The sequence below is a fragment of the Ictalurus punctatus genome, chromosome 14, assembly GCF_001660625.3.
Source record: "Ictalurus punctatus breed USDA103 chromosome 14, Coco_2.0, whole genome shotgun sequence".
NCBI classification, from domain to species: Eukaryota; Metazoa; Chordata; class Actinopteri; order Siluriformes; family Ictaluridae; genus Ictalurus; species Ictalurus punctatus.
Genome location: NC_030429.2, coordinates 9,884,843 through 9,903,611, shown reverse-complemented (window position 1 = coordinate 9,903,611; position 18,769 = coordinate 9,884,843). Strand labels below are relative to the sequence as shown.

At 36.4% G+C, this 18,769-nt stretch overlaps 3 protein-coding genes across 4 annotated transcripts in view; 2 read left to right on the top strand and 1 right to left on the bottom strand.

Annotated features, from left to right (window-relative positions):
• LOC108275152 (Kv channel-interacting protein 1) overlaps window positions 1-2,587 on the top strand; it is a 62,194-nt gene extending 59,607 nt beyond the window's left edge. For both annotated transcript variants that reach the window (XM_017485767.3, XM_017485769.3), the window contains exon 8: window positions 246-2,587. In XM_017485767.3, coding sequence (XP_017341256.1) covers window positions 246-293 — 48 coding nt within the window. In that variant the 3' untranslated portion in view covers window positions 294-2,587. The remainder of the gene's footprint in view (window positions 1-245) is intronic.
• A 2,079-nt stretch (window positions 2,588-4,666) lies between these two features.
• LOC108274503 (T cell leukemia homeobox 3) lies at window positions 4,667-13,877 on the bottom strand. Its single transcript, XM_017484706.3, has 3 exons — window positions 13,308-13,877; window positions 8,314-8,548; window positions 4,667-7,583 (listed from the first exon to the last, which is right to left on the bottom strand). The coding sequence occupies exons 1-3, from the start codon at window positions 13,684-13,686 to the stop codon at window positions 7,370-7,372; spliced, it is 828 nt and encodes a 275-aa protein (XP_017340195.1). The 5' UTR covers window positions 13,687-13,877; the 3' UTR covers window positions 4,667-7,369.
• On the top strand, window positions 9,614-11,305 carry LOC108274504 (claudin-23-like). Its single transcript, XM_017484707.3, has one exon. The coding sequence runs from the start codon at window positions 9,710-9,712 to the stop codon at window positions 10,424-10,426; it is 717 nt and encodes a 238-aa protein (XP_017340196.1). The 5' UTR covers window positions 9,614-9,709; the 3' UTR covers window positions 10,427-11,305.
• Window positions 13,878-18,769: the final 4,892 nt, after the last annotated feature.

The window sequence follows — 18,769 nt, the reverse complement described above, 5'->3', positions numbered from 1 at the left end:
TTTATTATGTAGCCAACATAGCTAACATAGTTTAAGTCCGTCCACACTGTTTGTAAGGCTTAGTTTAAAATATTCCTTCATATAATACTTTATGTGGAAAACCTGCTCTTTTACAGTATAGCTAGCTATTTTCCAGAAATACCATGATTAGTGTTGACCTGACAACCTCCTATAGAGAGACGGATAAGATAATTGACAGAGGTTTGTGTCTCTCTCTGTTTTTTTATTTATTTATTTTTTGATAGGATGACAACATCATGAGATCTTTGCAGCTCTTTGAGAATGTGATATAAAAAGAGCACAGGAGTGAAGGAGGAGACACAGACGGAAAGCAAAGCAAAGAAGACAGATTTTCTTCAGGAAAGTTTACAGCTACTGTGTTCAAGAATGAGAGTGAGAAGAAGTTACACCATCTCGTGCCCTTCATAAATCCATGGAAATCTGTAGCTTCCTGTAGCTCGACATGTGCTACACTGCTATGTGCATAGCAACACTATGTGCTTAGCATGGTCCTTTTTTTTTTATTTATTTTTTTTTATTTGATTGTTATCCAGCAAAATTGATCTATGACCTTTTGAAACTAGCCTTGTTCTTGTTCCTGTTCATAGCCACATTTGCTCAACATGTTTCATGCTTGCAAATTTGTAACGTTTACCAATTTGTATGAAAAGTTACATAGGTTAAAGTTAGGTTTAGGTTAATTTACGTAGCTTTTCATACAATTTTGGTTTTTCCTTATAAATGGAACCAGACTGTCCTTGTTTGTTCAAATATTTTGAGATCAGGCTCATGCGCTTTACAGCTGATCAGTTAACACTTACAACCCCAATTCCAGAAAAGTTGGGATGCTGTGTAAAATGTAAATAAAAACAGTGATTTGCAAATCTCACAAGCCCATATGTTATTCACAATAGAACATAGAAAACATATCAAATGTTTAAACTGAGAAAATGTACCATTTTAAGGAAAAAATAAGGTAATTTAAATTTGAAGGCAGAAACAGGTCTCTAAAAAGTTGGGACAGGGGCAACAAAAGGCTGGAAAAGTAAGTGTTACTAAAAAGAAACAGCTGGAGGAACATTTTGTAACTAATTAGGGTAATTGGCAACAGGTCAGTAACATGATTGGGAATAAAAAGAGTATCTTATAGAGGCAGAGTCTCTCAGAAGTAAAGATGGGCTAGAATCTGGATGGAAGCATATGTTGTGCAACGACTTTAAATTTTACACAGCGTCCCAAGTTTTTTGGAATTCGGGTTGTAAAATGGAGTGCTTTGTTCGTTTTATTTATATACAGGATCTGTAATTGTTCTCCGATGTTTGTGAATATTACACTGTTGTAAAGCATAGTGTAATGGCCGACCTATTTACTAATGTTGCTAGAAAACAAGGAGATGAATTAATTCGTGAAGCTCAGCCAAAAGATGACTAAGGCATCAGTACTTGTAAAATGGTTATAGGAACATGTGAAATTATTATTATTATCAATTGTTACTCTCGATACTCATCCACATTGAACCAGCCTACACAACCAAATGTACAGGCTAGATTAAAGTTATTGTGAAGGATTATGAAAGAGTTAGTATGAAGGATTGTTATTAATCTTAATATTTTAATACTTTACAGCATAGTGATTGCTTAATCTAACAGGTTTCTATATCAGAGAGAGTTTCCATTCAGAAAATGATAAAGTAATTATCCAAAGACCCTTAAAGAAATCAAAGAGACAAATATAATTATTATAGCCTTAAAGCTTAATACCAAGCTTTACCATCAGTTTTTTTTAAAATCAAATTTGAAAAAGAATAGAGTAAATTATAGGCCTGGTATAACTGCTTATAACTTATATAGTCTATCATCATTGTTTGTGACTGCTATTCAGCGTTTTCCTCTGTACCGAGCAGGTGTTATCAGCTTGGCACGTGTTATGTCAGCAGTCAGAGTGTTCTTGGATGTTCCTCCCTATTCTATACCATCGCAAAGTCAACTCTTGTGAGTCTTGTGAAAAAGCAGATTGCTGCGATGTTTTTGCGATGTACTACTCCTTGCTTGAAAATGCTGAACCTGGTCAGTGTGTGTGATCTTTATCTGTGTGTATTTGTGCTGCAGTGTGGCTGTGTTATTTATGCGTTGGTGCTTGATAATTTGTCCAGACCCGTTTTTCTCCAGATTGGTCTGTCTATCTGTCTGTCTATTTATCTATCTGTCATTGTGTTTGATGTTATCAGCATGAGGGGAGGACATGTAATGAGGTGTTATGGGGTATTTGACAGACAGGTTTTGTATCACTGTGTGCTTTTTACACTGTTTGCCATCACTACACTCTATTGGTTGTGCTCATTGTATATGTTGTTTTATTGCGAGAAAGCTGTGAATTACCAAAGGTTGGTACTGTTCAATAAGCATATAGCCATATAACCATTTTTCCACACACTGTGATATGGAAGAGCAAAGAGAGAGAGAGAGAGAGAGTGAGAGAGAGAGAGAATCTTCAACAGCTAATAGATGGTTACTTGTTGGGATGAGTAAGCCATTTTTTCTGTTCAAACCTGCTGAATTTCATAAACACATCATTCAATAGGTATATGTGTGTGTATATATATATATATATATATATATATATATATATATATATATATATATATATATATATATACGATTTAGTAAAAATATAATTTACTGAAGTATAAATAAAAATGTGCCTATAATTAATTACTGCATTGTTGGAGGTTTTCAGTATGATTGAATCAGTAGGTAACATACACTCACTGTCCAATTTAATAAGAACATCTGTACACCTACTCATTCATGCAATTATCCAATCAGCCAATCATGTGGCAGGACAGGCTCACTGAAAATGAATAGATGAAGATTGCAAAGGCATTACCTGATCTTTTTCCAATGGTCAATTATCCAGTTTGGTGCACACTGTAACCTCAGATTCCTTTTTTGGCTGCCAGGAGTGGAACCTGATGTGGGCTTTTGTTATTGTAGCCCATCTGCCTCAGGATTTGACATATTGTATGTTCTGAGATGCTTTTCTGCTCACCACAGTTGTAAAGAATGGGTGTTTGAGTTACAGTAGCCTTCCTGTCAGCTTGAACCGGTCTGGGCATTCTCCTCTACTCATCAACAAGACATTTCTGCCAACAGAACTGCTTCTCATTGGATGTTATGTTTTTTTCCACCATTCTTTGAAACTCTAGAGACTGATGTGTGTGAAAATGCCATGAGATCAGATATTTTCCAAAATACTCAAACCAGCCCATCTGGCACCAACAACCATGCTGTTGTCAAAGCCACACTTTGATCACACTTTTTCCCCATTCTGATGTTTGATGTGAACATTAACTGACTATGTTGACCTGTGTCTGCATGTATTTATGCATTGTGCTGCTCCCACATGATTAGCTAATTGGATAATTGCATGAATGGGCAAGAGTAGAGGTGTTCTTAATAAAGTGGTGAGTGTGTATGCTACATCAGGCTAGTTCTAAACAAATGGGTAGGTCTAAACTTATGGTTTGGTACTTATTACTGGTATTTAATACCCTATTTTATTACTAATACTGGATTATATATCCAAAGTCAATCACTTTGACAAGCACTAAAAGACTAGATTATTAGCGAAAAGTGAAAGTGTAAGGGTGGAAAATGTATATAGCTGCCTAATTAGGTTCAGGAAAGAATGTTTCAAACGCAACCTATTCATTTTCAAATTACTTTTGCAAGCCATGATTTTCTATGGAACTAAATGTATGACAAACCTCCACAAATGTAACACTGATTTTCTAACTGTAATTTTTGATTTGTAATTGTGAGTTCTACTTGCAAGCTTTTTTTTGTAATTGGAGATTGGCATTCCTACTCGAATGTCATTAAAAACATTAAAATCTGTTAGGAACAATGACATCGTGATCACACTTATAAAAAGTGGTTTGTAATTAGCAGGTTTTATTAGAGACCTCTCTGAGTATGGCTGCTGGACTCTCATGACCAAATGCCCTCTAGTGGTCTTTTGCAGGTTTTTTTTTTTTTTTTAGTTTAATTTGCAAAATACTCTGATATGCAATTAGTGATGTACGGACTGAAATATTCATTACAAAACCTGCTCTACACATTTGTGGACTTTTGTCAGAATTTAATCTCAGTTTTACTTTAATTGAACATTTCATAATCTGTAAAATGATCTCCTTAATTCCGCAGTGAAATTGTACCCAGTGCATACATCGTGTCTAGGCTGTCTTGAGGCAACCAAACTGGCAACTAGCAAAATGTGATGTATTATGAAGTGATGCTAAAGATGTTTTCTTTGAGAAAAAAACTGCACAGTACTCATGCAGCCATATGTATCTCTACTCACTGTGATGAGAATCAGCAGCGAGAGGAAGAGGAAGCACCTCTTACACCATGCACCATATGCACCTCTCCATGAATTCTTTTCATATTCAGTATTGTGGATTATAATTTATGCACAAATGATGCAACAAACAGTTGCTGGGCTTAGCTGTTTTTCTGAAACCATATTTTTCATTGTGCAGCAAGCTGAAGCAAACAGACAGATGTACAGACAGACAGACAGAGAAGCAGGCAGACAGTCACAGGAAACACTTTCTTGTTGCTGTATAAAATGATATTTAACAATAAAAAATTTTCAAACAATAATATTGATTGTTTTATATATATTTATACACCCATTTACCTTAAATTATAAACATATTAAGAAGGACAAACGTGTCAAAACATCTTCATAGTTTATAATGATCAATATTATTTACATAACAAAGTTTTGTATATTTTATTATAGACATTTTCCACTCATGTTTAGAAAGAATTAGAATATAGCCCTAGTGTTTCAGATATAGAGTAATCCTAATCTAGGGCTAAAAAGGTTTTACATAACACTGATATTTAGTCTAAGACCAGGCTTAGTCTATGACAGGAAACGTACCAACATAAAGGCTTTTGCCCTTCATTAAGAAAACAAATACAAAGTTTTTGTATATAAAGGAATGTTCCAGCATATTTGCTCCCACTTTATATTAAGTGCCTATGTTAATGTGTCTAATAATAATACAGACAACTATAATGTAACTACTTGAATGTATGTGCTGTTACTGATGGATTACAGAAGTAAATCTTATGTAAATATGCATCTTGACAAAAGTTCAACTTGAACTTTTATATCATTTCTGTGGTATATTTCTCGTCATGTACTGATCCAGCAAATCAGACGGACTACTGCCAATCTGTAATTTGCAGTAATTACATATACCTTTATGCTCTTATATTGTTATGCTTTCAAAATAGGCTAATAGTCCCTGTGTCTGTATGTATGCAGGTATAGTCAAAACTAGCCGTTCATATAAATGTTATTACCCCTCTTACACTTTCAGTGAGTGAAAGAGAATGTCCTGTTTGGGCCAAAACTGAAGTTGTGTGCATTTCTGTATTTACATCTATTAACACGTTCACCTCAGGCCGCCAGGTTTGGGGGTTCGATTTCTGCCGCTTCCCTGTGTGTGTGGAGTTTGCATGTTTCCTCCTCCAGTCCAAAGACATGCATGGTAGGCTGATTAGCATGTCCAAAGTGTCCCTAGTGTATGAATGGGTGTGTGAATGTGTATGTGATTGTGCCCTGTGATGGATTGGCACCCTGTGTACCCCGCCTTGTGCCCAATGCTTCCTGGGATAGGCTTCCCCATGACCCTGAAGGATAAGCGGTATAGAAAATGGATGGATGGATGGATCTGTAAGCTATTTGTAACAGTGCAGACGTTCTTACTAGTTATATAGTTGCCTGTGGAGTTTATATATAGCTTCACAGATATTAAAGACATTTAATATAAAGTAAGACACGCTTATCAACCTACTCTCTATCCACTGGATTTGTAGTGTATTTGTGATTACCACAGAAAATTATTTGGATGTGTTACTCTGCCGTTAATAAAGAACTACAGTTAATGGTGAACTAAACCTCAGTTATAATGGAAGTCAGTTGTTCATTTCAGTCAGTAAACTTTTACAGTAATGCAAATTCAAAACTACACTGAAGCAATACATTAAAAGGTATTTTCGGTTTTGGTATACATGCATAATTATGTATGATTCATTGTAAATTATTTCATTTAAAGCAACTCATTAATAATTTCCACATTCATTCATAAAAATGAATAGAAATACTAATGTTTATTGTTGCCCTAATAAAAACACTTAGACTTAGAGTTTAAAAAGTTTTTGTTATTTTCACAGTACAGGGAAACGTGCCCAAATTCTTGTCAGTGGTAGTCACACATATGCTACAGATGCAGCACATAGACAGTGAAAACACTGGAGTGTTTCCTTTGTCTCAAGCATATTCCTATGCAAAGTATTCTTGATTTACAAGGACCATGTTAATTACTGGGCTTTAAATCCAGGATTACAACATGGCAACTTTCTGTCTTGTAGTGGCAATGAAACAGGGCCAAGATATAGGCTGTAGTTTGGCCCAAAACACTATGTAGAAGCCCAAGACACAGTTCAGTACTATAAGCAAGTAAACATAGGAAATTCAGAAGAATAGTAAACTTCATTTTCAACAACACAGTCACTGGCGATGAGTAGAAATGTACACTATACTCAATTATATAAAAAGTCAAACATATAATCAGATATTCACAGTCTATATTTGTGCCAACAACACTGGAACATCAGCTGGGACAGGACTTAGAAAAAGGAGAAAAAAATTATGATGGACAAAAATAATGTGTTTGTGCCTGTGCATTTAGATATTACCTTTTGTTTGTTTCGCATAACGTTTGGATTTGCAGCCACAGATTTTCCTTTCTGTCCATCACGAAAAGAAAACATGTTGTAAAAGAAGTAAAAACTTCTCATAATCATAAACCTTGACTGTGTTATTTTACATTCACAATTCCCACTGCAGTGTTATTTCTTGTCTGACACCTGGGAGGTCATTGGGGAGTATACCTTTTGTTCACACAAATAAGCAACCTTTCAGATTGCACATATGTGAGTATTGAGTTTTGAAGAATGTTGTGCAACAGCATGAACTCAAAGACCGTGGATGAGCCTCTATATTTAATATAGCATTGGGATTGTAGGAAATTCTACTGATGCATATTTGGTATGATATTGATCAGTAGTGTTTTCCTCCCAGGATGTTGATGTTGTATATGTCCTCAAAAAAATCTACAGATTTTCTTATATTTGCTGTTCATCAAATTATTTCTTTCCAAGGTCATGTACGTATAATATGATACCTAGATCACTGCATAAAGCCTATCTTACTGTAACACATTCCCAGTTGTCTAATTTTGCACAATCACAGTCACGCCTCATGCGCTTAGTATTTCACCAGTATTCATTTAGGCCAGTGAAGTAGTGGTGGCCATTTTGCCTGCTTTGTCTTGAGCCCATGGCTGCAGGTTCTGCAGGGCATACAGTGAAGAGTTGTGCACGCACAGAGGATCTACAGGCACTGACTCACTGATGGACTTCTGGAGGGCATCAGCCTGCAGCTGCAGTAGCATCCGATTCGCCTGCTGGCGCTCGGCCTCCCTCTCCTCAGCCGTCTGTCGCCTAGAGAAGTATTAAGGGTTATACAAAGTAAACATTGCCTTGTACACTTACAGGTATCTTACTGGCAGCAAAGTTGCCAGGCAGTTACTGTAATCAACATTTACATCTACTCTAATGTTTCTTTACAGGAATGGCACATTTTGATATATTTAAAATAGACTATACACAATACAATTATCTTTATTAAAAGATATACTGTATAATTGTATTGTAAAAGATATAGTATAATATAGTGTACAGATCTCTATTTTTATTAGCAAATGCCACAGTCCTTACTGTGTTTGAATAATCATCATTATACACAGTAAATATCACACTGATAATGTGGGTTGATTTATATCATTGTGTCTCAAAACAACTCAAAATTAGTGTTGCTGGCTTCGAGTTGAGAATTGTCCCAAGTTACACAGTTTTGGTTAACCTACATAGTGCACAGAAAGACTGGTAATAGCCTAAATGAATGGTTCATATCGGAAGTCATGGTATTAATTAACAGAATGAGTTAACAAGAGGTTAATATTGAATAATGAACTGTTACCATTATTAATGGCTATTAATAATCTCTTAATATGTACGCGTCAGTGTTTCCTGCTGAAGATTAGTGCGGCCTATTAATTCATCATTATGATACGCATCAATATATGCATATCATAAAGTGCATCATTAGATATGCCTCAGGAAGCTATATTAAATATGTTCAAGGACATCCGTTTCTAAAATGCGGGCTTACCTCCATTTGGTTCTTCGGTTCTGGAACCACGTTTTGACCTGAGCGTCCGTCATTTTAAGAGTCTTGGCGAGAGCCGCACGCTCAGCACTGGCCAAATACTTCTGCCGGTGAAAGCGCTTCTCGAGCTCGCAGATCTGCACGCGGGAAAATGACGTGCGCGGCTTCTTCCGCTTGGGGGGGGTGCGGTTCTGGTAGGGGTGACCAATGCGTCGAGTTATGGGCAACGCTAGTAGAGCTGGAAAAAAAAGAGAGTGAAAGTCAAGGGAAATTCGATACGCGTGATAGTGGGTTATAATGAAAAAAGAGTGCTGGAATAATAATAATAAAAATAATAATAATTAAAACGAATCACAAATATGAATGAACAGAAAATAACAATATTTTCAAGACAATTATACAGAGGAGCATCGTGAGGATGTATTGGGTAGCATTCCTGTGCAAGAGTTGGGTATAAAGCTATAAAACAGAACAAATAAATGTGCAAAGCCTGTGCAACGTAAACACATGGAAACAGCAGGACTTAGTAGCTACATAATATGGACAAGAGTACTGTCCACAAGATGCAGTTGTCTCATAAATAGAAGGCCTATTAGGCTAAATAGTAAAAAATCAATACTAAAAGTTAATTCTATTCCACCTCTTGTTAGTTCAGCACTGGGATATAGTTAAATTAAACTGGTAGAACTATTTAAGATTCACTAACCAAATTATATTAACATTGATCAGCCTTCCAGCCTCATGAATCTTTAAAAAAATAATTTATATATATATATATATAATAAACTACGTCAGACGCCTATTCATAAAACTGTACAGTCTACTATGAAGCCCATTTCAGTGGCATTAAAGATGCCCTCAGTGGCCTCGCTTAAGGATGTGGATTTGAATAATCTGTCCTCCAGGATGTGAACAAAGTGTACCCATTCCACACACAGGGAATGCAATAACAAAACCAGGCAGCTACATTAATGACAAGCTGCCAGGTCCAGGAGTTTTCAGGAAAATGACGCAGAGTAACTCTTACGAAAGAAATTTACAGGGTTATTGATAGAGTTCATACTTACGAAAGAAAAACAAAAACAAAAACAAACCTCAGCCATCAAGTTCACATGGGCTGACATTTAGACGCTGTACGACATTTAATTCTTCGTTTTTGTAGCCACTATTCATTTATCGTAGACTGTAATATAACGCCATAGAAACCTGAGGGCTTTTGATTCCCACTGAATAGCTGACCACGTGATAAATTCAGACGTGTGGGAGTTTGCAGGGTACACCCCTGTCCAGGATCAGGTGATGGTCCATAAAGACTCGATCTTTGGTTTTTACGAGTGAGTGGTTAGACTATATATTACTGTATAGCCTACAGTGTGTACATACTGTACTGTATAAGACCATGCGAGCCCTGAGCATTATAATATTCGGTTTAGTTTCCGCGTCTTGCGGCTGGATCCTGACCCTGACGAGTACAGTGGCACCAAACTGGCGCACCATCCACAACATCACTGGACAGCCCTCGGATTTAATGTTACACCAGGGCATCTGGGATATCTGCAGGTCCTTTACAGGATCCAGGGACGTCCTGTGCAACCATGAGGACAGCGAATACTTTAATAATCAGATCATCGAGGTCGCGCGCAGGATGATGGTGGCATCTCTGATCGTGACTCTAATCGGTCTTGGCTTGATGACAGTCGGAACCACCTGCTGGACCGACAAACCGAGAATAAAGCTGGCTGGTCTCGGTAGTTTTCTCATCTTATGTTCCGGGGTTCTGGCAATCATCCCTATCGCCTGGTACAACCACATCCTGAAGGACATCAACTCTCCATCTACCGACATCCGTACTGGATACTGCATCATACTGGGCTACATAGGAGGACTAACAGAGTTTCTCGAGGGATTTGTGATATTTATTTTGTTATACCGATGTTCTGGAGGAAGAAATCGGGGAGAGAGACCTGAGTTAAATATTGAACCAAAGGACATGACCACCGCGCCGAGCACCAGTGTGACCCGGAGCCGCGCGAGCAGCGTCCCGTCGCACATTGAGAAACAAGACATCAACTTCCGGCGAGACAACAGACCAAACAAAATATCACTGACCCTGTAGAAGTAGTCTTCAACTCAGCTGTTTTTTTGGTTTTTGACATAAAATACGAGGGTTGTTTAGTCGTTTAGTTATTTACTAATTTAGTTACTGAGTTAGTTATTTAGTACAAGAATTTCTGAAAGCATCCTTAGATGAGTGAAGTGTCTACCATTAAGACAGACAAGGCTGTGTCACTTGTCGCCAGGGAGGGGAAAATAAGAAAAGCCACTTGGGCCCTTCAGTCTGGTAAATCCATGTGATGTTCTATAGCTTTTGTAATAGACTGTAACTTAAAGCGTGGCCTTTTCTTTCTTTCTTTCTTTCTTTCTTTCTTTCTTTCTTTCTTTCTTTCTTTCTTTCTTTCTTTCTAATTATTATTACTCCTAATTTGTCCTACTTCTCTAAGCCAACAGAACAATACAAGTAGGCATATTCTTAGAAATGACAGGAATGTTGAGGGCTATATTTGTGATCAGGTTTAATTAACAAGAAACCTTTTTATCCTCATAATTTTGACAATACTATGTTTTCGTTGTGTTGAAATGCATCAGTCACATTTTCTTATCATGAACAATTTTGGGGAATATGGATGTTATCTTTTACTTTCAGATTTGGCATCACACGCATCTCACATTCTCAGAAATAAAGGCACCATTCCAATATGTTACTAGTACCTTTAGTAGGCTATGTATCTTTCATTAGGAAATCTGAATAATAAAAAATATAACTGAAGGTACATAATTTGACCATAAGGACTTCTCTGAATGCCACCATATGTACCTTCTCAGGTGAAAGATACATAATAAAGGACTTTTATATCTGACAGTGCAGCCGGACAACACCTTCTAGGCTCACCAATCACATAAGGATTTACTGTATATACAAACAGAGTAGTGTTCATATCAGTTCTTATGACCATATTTCTGCGATTTTGAGAAAGAAAGATTGAACACTGCTACTCTCAAAAGCTCAAATAATTTTCTTTAACCTGACACAAGCCTGCTTTTATTTTTGTGATGAACAAGTATATAATGGTAAATTATTGTAATGGTACATAATTAAAAATCACATTCATACTCTTCCTCTATTCTAGTCCACAAGCCAGCTTTCAGGTTTTTATACACTGGGTGTAACTTTGAGTTAAATGTGAGGTATCAGAATGTACAAGAAGCCGTATTCATAACTCCACAGTGGTTTAACTGGACCTACTCAAAAGGCTCGTTGCCCTTTGTACTCTTGATGGACGATTCATGAGCGAATTGCTCTTAAACGATTCAATAGCACCGTTTGTGGTAAATCACACGAATCAAATCCACATTGTTCGATTCATTTAAACACGTTGTTCAAAAGAATCGAATCAATAAAGCGAGTCTTATAAGCGTTGTCACCTTCCTCATGCACAAATTGTGGTATGAACATGCCCCTATACACGCTTAAAAAGTAAAAAAATTAAGGGTTCTTTGTCTGTCCCTCTGGGGGCACGTTTAGGTAGAACCCTAAAACAAAATGTTCTATCAGAAAGGGCTCCAAGTAGAACCTTTTGTTGGAAACTTAAACATCCCTTGAAGAACCCTTGATTTTTCTTTAATAGCGTAAGTATTAACTGAGTGGGGGTATATATATATATATATATATATATATATATATATATATATATATATATATATATATATATATATATATAATACCTACAACCTGTCAGGCATTTTAAATTTAGCTAAACTATCTAGGTACTTGGTAATACTGTTATACACAACAGTATATATAGAGACATACTGTTGGAGGGTTCAACGTGGAAACTTTAAGAGTTCCCCCAGAGGAAGAACAGAAGAACCTTAAGGATTTTCTAAGAGTGTATGGGACAGAGTTTTATTTCCTAGGTGAGTTTATTCAGCTAATAACAAATCTAAGTTGATAGCCTTTTTGATGTATTTTAATATATGGCAACAGAAAAAAGGACTTCCCTCGAACATTTTTAATCTGGCTAACTGATTTAATAGAAAGCAGAATCATTTTAGCATAACGGCATTACCAGACTTCTGCTTTTTATAATTAAAAAACAAACAAACAACAACAACAAAACAAACGCAGCAAATGGATTTTTCAGTCCGTTCAACCAGACTGAAAATTGTCAAATTAAATAAATATAAGCAAGCAAAGTGACATTTAACGCTCTATTTAAAAGGAGACTGTAAACAATACAAAATTAAGATTGATCACTCATAGGCCTACAGCGTTTGGAAACGGAGAGTAAATATTTTTTAGCCTCCATTTTCACTGTTACTTCCGACTATCATGGAAAACTCCCCAAATTATAATAATAATAATAAAAATAAAAAGAACTACTACTACTACTAATTATATAATAATAATAATAATAATAATAATAATAATAATGCGATACTATTATTATTATTTTATTATTAGAAGAAGAAGAAAAAGAAGAAGAAGAAGAAGAAGAAGAAGAAGAAGAAGAAGAAGAATTGTGATTGTGGTGATCATTGTGTGATTTTACTTTTTTTAAAAAAAAAAAAGATACATATTTTAACTTTATCTGGTTGCGGGAATCAGTAGTCTAACCTTTCAAAAAGATAAACATCCTCTCATGTTTCATACATGTTTTAGGCTGTTTTACTATTATTTCCACGGAGATTTTGTTAATTGCCTTTAACATCCTTTGTTAGTTTTTTTTTAAAAATTCATTTACAATTTAGCTATTTATTTTTTGTTGAAATTTCATTTAAATTACTATTTAAATACTTCATTTAAATTCTATTCCATTCTTGAATATTAAAAGTAGGCTAATAAAACAAAAACCTTTTGCCCTGAATGATGTACACCTTTGCGCTTTAAAGACAGGGCTGCTATTTCATCGAACACCTGCCTATTGGTTTCACTTTACCTGGCAGTCTGTCTTTGGTGAATCTGCGGTGATTATCCACCCAGGGGAAGCAAAGCGGCCCGAAACCCGGAGCTGCGCTCACCACAGACGGAGCTATGGCGGCTCCAAGCGGTCTGTGCGCCGGGACCCGGATCACCCCGCGGTGTCCCAGAGTCCTGTTCGGCACGAACTCGCTCGGGTCCTCCAGAGAGCCAGGAAAAGCAGAGAGTGGGGCGAGCAGTGCAGTGAATGTAGTGGTGGTCCCGGTCTGGCTGTCCGTACTGCTCTCAGAGCCATGCTGTCGGTCAGAGGAACCGAGGATCCGGTCTATACCGAAACGGATGGGCTCATGGCTTGGTTTAGATGATTGCTCCGGTCTCGGACTTTGGGCGCTTTCCATATTCCCCGTTTACAACCCGAGCGTGGGTTGAGGAAATAAAACCAAATCACGCAAAACGCAACATAATTGAGATCAATTTCAGAGTCTGTCTGTCCATTTTCTTCTCCCTTGTGCTTTTCTTTCGGTTCTGTTTCTGAAATTCCGACATATTCCGTCACATCTATCCTGAATCCTCCTCGGCTGGGCTTATTCCTGTCAAACTGTCGCATTTTCCTCTCGCATTATGCCAAAGTCACAAAGTAGTGTTTTCATTGGTCGAATACGTCAAACCCTCGGCCCTCTATTGGTTAACATCAGCTGACAAAAATAGATGTATGTCCCAGTAGAGCTGAGCGCGAAGGTGTCAAACAGTGTCCTATATAGAACATTAATGCTCTCCTATATAAATGTACAATATCATATAATTTACTGTCATATTTTGTACATTTGCGGCACATTTTTTGCACATTTGTCGTACTTAAAGCGAATTAATCTGACATATCTGTTTATTGGAATTTTCTCACCAAAACACATAATTAATTAACTTGTCATTTTCCAGACTTTCCCATCTGTTTTTCCGACCTTAGATCTCAGGTCTCTGTAATATTGTGCCGAATACATGGTCCTATAGAGCGCACTTAACTGCCAGTTTAAATGAATCACTTCTCTCCTTTAGATAAACGACCCATTACGCATTGATTGATTCTCAAGTAGAAACTATTAGCCCTGATCTTTATGTTAGTTACCTATAAATGTAGCTTAATGTACTCAAACAATCGTTTCATATCACATTTGACAAATATCCTAGTGTTTCTTTGACAGATATTTGCTTATTCTGTTCGCACATTGAAACAGTCCATTTCAGCACATCATCACCAGGGAAGGCTGCATGTGTGGGCCAGCGTTGTTCAATAGGAAGATATGTTAGAACCCCTTAAAATGCAAGCAACATTTTATTATAATGTTTTGCAGGTTTGGTCGTAGGCCCATTTTCCCCAGAAAAGGAGAAGGAGGAGGACATGCACCATATATGGACACTCATTTAGACAGTCTGCATTAAATCTTCCATTTAGTACACTCTTACCATTTTTTTCATGGGATCTTAATTTCCAACAAGAGTTCTCCCTAGGTGGCTTGGCACCCATAGGGAAACACTCTTCACAGAGCCTTTAAGTAATTTATATGTACTTTACTGGGTTCTGTGTAGAAGGTTCGCCCAGAGGGAAAACAGAAGAATCCTTAGGAGAATCCTTAAGAGTTAAGAGAATCCTTAATAGAGTTTTATGTGAGAGGTGAGTCAAACAAACTTTCAAGTATTTAATAACATTTGTGACAAAAGCATTAAATAACATTACAAGATCCACAAGCAAAATATGAATGATCAGACATTATAAATAAGATAGTTGTTGCAAATACAAATAATAATAATGAAATTAATATACCCCAAATACTGTCCTTTAGCTTACTCCAACTGTCAATATTTTACTTATTTCCCTTTCAGTTTATTTTAGCATATTGTGAGGACACATACATTTTCACGGTGGGTGGATCTTAGAATACTTTGCTTGTATTTCCTCATTCGTAAGTGGCTTTGGATAGAAGTGTCTGCTAAATGAATATATGTAAATATTGAAGAATACACACCTGAATTGTCTATTGGCCAATTGGAATTTAGAGTTAAGTCCCTTTCTGTCCCTTATCCACACCCAATCAATAAATAATGACATGATTTTTGACTCAGCAGTACATATCCTTTGAATTGTCGCACTAGTTAATTAAAAATACTGTTAAAGCACTCTTAATTAAAAATGTGCTTGGCAATTTATAGGCTAACTTGCTTTGATTATGGATGCAGAACAATTAACAGTTAACAGATAATAATATTACTGTTAACAGTTTTTCAGGGAATGCAACCACATAGCATGCTACAAGTTTTATTCTATTGCAAAAGCATGGAACAAACCTTACATTCTTGTAAAAAATTTTTTTAAATGGTTACTCCATTACTTTTGATGGTTAATGGTGCTTCACTTTATAAAGTGGTTCTTTGTGGAGACCTGTGGCTCTGTGGTAGCGTTCTTCACAGCAAAATCCCCAGTGTTGAATTAACACCTTCAGTGCTTAGCCTATATATGTCCAAATGGACACAAATGAACACTGACAGAGTTAAATAAACATTCTAATGTGTTAATTCAACATTGGGGATTTTACTGTGTACATAGAACAGCCCAGGAACAGTTGCAGAACAACGCTGGGGCTCCATCAGCTTTGGCATGAACCATGCTAATCAGATATGATTTTTTTTACTAGTCTTTAAAATAAGAATAGAAATCAGTGTTTTGGTTTATGAAAGTTAGGTAGTTAGATAAGCGTTTGTTGGGGAAGTGGCTACAATTAAGGTAATGATACTTAGTTAATAAAATACATGATATTACAGAAAATGTATGGTAGTTACTATTTCTGTTTCATGCCCAAGCTGGGGTTTCAGCTAATACTTGGTCCAAATGTTTGAGTGGCCATTGTTAAGGGTTAAAACTCATTCCCAAATACCACCTGACCAAGTTATAGGTTTTTATTTTTCATACTATACTCTTAGTCCCTGACCTACTGAACTAGCATGAGGATGTGTTTATTAATAGAAACTACTAAGCACTTCTGTTAGTGTCTCTGGATAAGAGGCTCTGCAAAATGCAATGCATGTTAATGTAAATGTAAGACAATTAAGACAGCGAAGGATTTAATATTGAGCCAAATGTACCAAAAAATTTACAAAATAAAAAACACACGTGTTATTGTAGTTTAGATTGTAAATAGCTAATATTTTACTTGCGGGTATTATAATTTTGTCCTAATTTTGCTACACAATGAGCTCCTAAGCTCGTGACAGCCAGTACAGTTGTACAAATTTGTTATAGACCGATTTTTTTTCTCTTAGAAATTAAATAAATGAAATGAATTCTTTTGATAAATTAAACGAAAAATGAGTATTGACAATTTGAATAAATGTAGTAAATAAATAATGAAGTCAATCATAAGTAATTCGTTTTAGGCCCAGCCTATAATATGCCAAAATATTGTATATATTTTACAAACTGTATGAGAAAATGAAAATCCCTTGCCGTGTAACGCGTATCAGTTTCATGGGTCAGTGTCACTGTGTGTCTGACCTCTCACATGTATTTCTGTGGCTTGGTATTGAGCGGGTCTGAGCCGTGGATGATTTTTGGAGAGCAGCACATGAGCGGTGATCCAGCAGACTCTCTGGCAGGGCGGCCCGACTCCCCGACAAGCTCTCTTGGCTGATTTCTCTGCCATATGCCTTTCCCTCCTAGTGAGAAACGCGAGGGTTGTTGAGATTTGTGTGAACTGGTGTTTTCTGTTATTATATATATTTTTTGTCTGATGAGTTATTATTATTATTATTTTTTTAATGTACTATAGATGCACTGTACTATATTTGATGCACGGCATAAAACGAAAATGTTTTGTTTTGCTTCATTTATTTATGTATGTATTTATTATATCATGTTTATTATAGGCTATTCATAAAGTATTGTTTAGGTTCTAAATAGGCTACGCCTGTCTATTGGTCACATCATGACAGGAAATGTACCCACACACACACACACACACACACACACACACACACTTCTAAATGACCACAATGTGTTTGTGTGATATTTGTAAGTAGGTAAAACGAGATGCTTTCATAGGCTAAATCTCACCCGAAGGGCACTGCTTTATTTTCAGACATGCAAGCTGCACAATAATGGCTGTTTTAATATCTGTGCTAGACCCCTATTAATAACGGCTTTGCGCTAAAGCCTTATTTTTTTGTATTAGCGATATTTTTCACAATTTGCGTAAAGAGAAGTTAATCGGGGGAAAAATCCGCGCCTGGTGTCCTAAGAGTCTTAAGCGTCGGCAAATTATTCAAGATTATATCAATCACTGCGCAGACACATTAAATGCTCTATTCTCCGGAGAAAAGGAGACGTATAAAAGGGAAGAAAAAAATAAATAAAGGAATAAAAGTGAACGATTTGTCTCGGAAATGACCCCCCGGATTTACATAATGGGGGTTTGCGGGTGGTGGGCCGCGGGCGCCGTTTTTATTGCGTGTTATCAATTTCTCCAAGTTTACTAAAGAGCTGCGTGAAATTCAAAGAACACACTAACATCCAGAGAGGAAAAGAAAGAGATATAGGCTACACTGAGAGACGGGGGAGATGCAGAATTAAATATTAAGGCTCTTATCATATAAGGTTTTAGACGCCTACCTTCTAAACAACACTGAAGGCAGACTATGAATTAAACATGGTAAGTAAAAGCGCATATAACCACCTGTTTATTATGAAGATGTAGAGTTTAATGAAGCCTAGATGACTGAGAAGCTCTGGCTGAGGAAACCGTGAGAAAAACAAAGACAATACTGAAGGCAAACTATTAGACGCAAATTCTTTTCTCAGTGCGGTTTATTTTACAGAACAAAAAACTATAGAGTCGAATAATAATAATAATCACGTGACACCTCAATCTGCGCTCTCCAAGGTATTTCCTGCCACGGTCTTATGTCTGTAAAACCTAAGTGCTTGAGAATATGATAAACCGAGTTTTTTTTTTTTCAACAACATAATTATTATTATTATTTCTTTTGGACACATTTAGCATCAAATTATGTACCGAACACAAACAATGGCTCATGGTGGGCTCTAACTTGTCAAATCCTTTGCAAATCATTAACAATAGCTATTCCTGCTCCATCACAAGCCATATAAGTGGATCACACTTATAAACTATGAATAGAGTGCTAAAAAGCTTTCTTTGGTAAACCTGATTAACTGAAATCTACAGTACATTGTCTGTGAGCAGTGATAGTAACAGTCACATCATGCTGCTCAATTTCTTAAATTTGAGATTACACTCAAAACTATGGATATGGAGAAAAAAAAGCCAAAGGGGGTGTTTTAAAATGAATATTTTCATAACTGATTCCATCAGTGAACTAAGGAACTCAATTAAGTCTATACTGATATAGTCTAATAAACTTATAGCCTATGTTATGACATTCAGATGCTCTTTTTTTTATTAATAACATGCTTTT

Excerpts from the sequence above, each read along its gene's own strand:
- LOC108274504 (XM_017484707.3), top strand. The coding sequence starts at position 9,710 with ATGCGAGCCCTGAGCATTATAATATTCGGTTTAGTTTCCGCGTCTTGC.
- LOC108274503 (XM_017484706.3), bottom strand. The coding sequence starts at position 13,686 with ATGGAAAGCGCCCAAAGTCCGAGACCGGAGCAATCATCTAAACCAAGC. Across the intron at positions 8,549-13,307 it reads CACCAAAGACAGACTGCCAG|CTCTACTAGCGTTGCCCATA; the intron begins GTAAAGTGAAAC and ends TTTTTTTTCCAG. Across the intron at positions 7,584-8,313 it reads AACCGAAGAACCAAATGGAG|GCGACAGACGGCTGAGGAGA; the intron begins GTAAGCCCGCAT and ends ATACTTCTCTAG.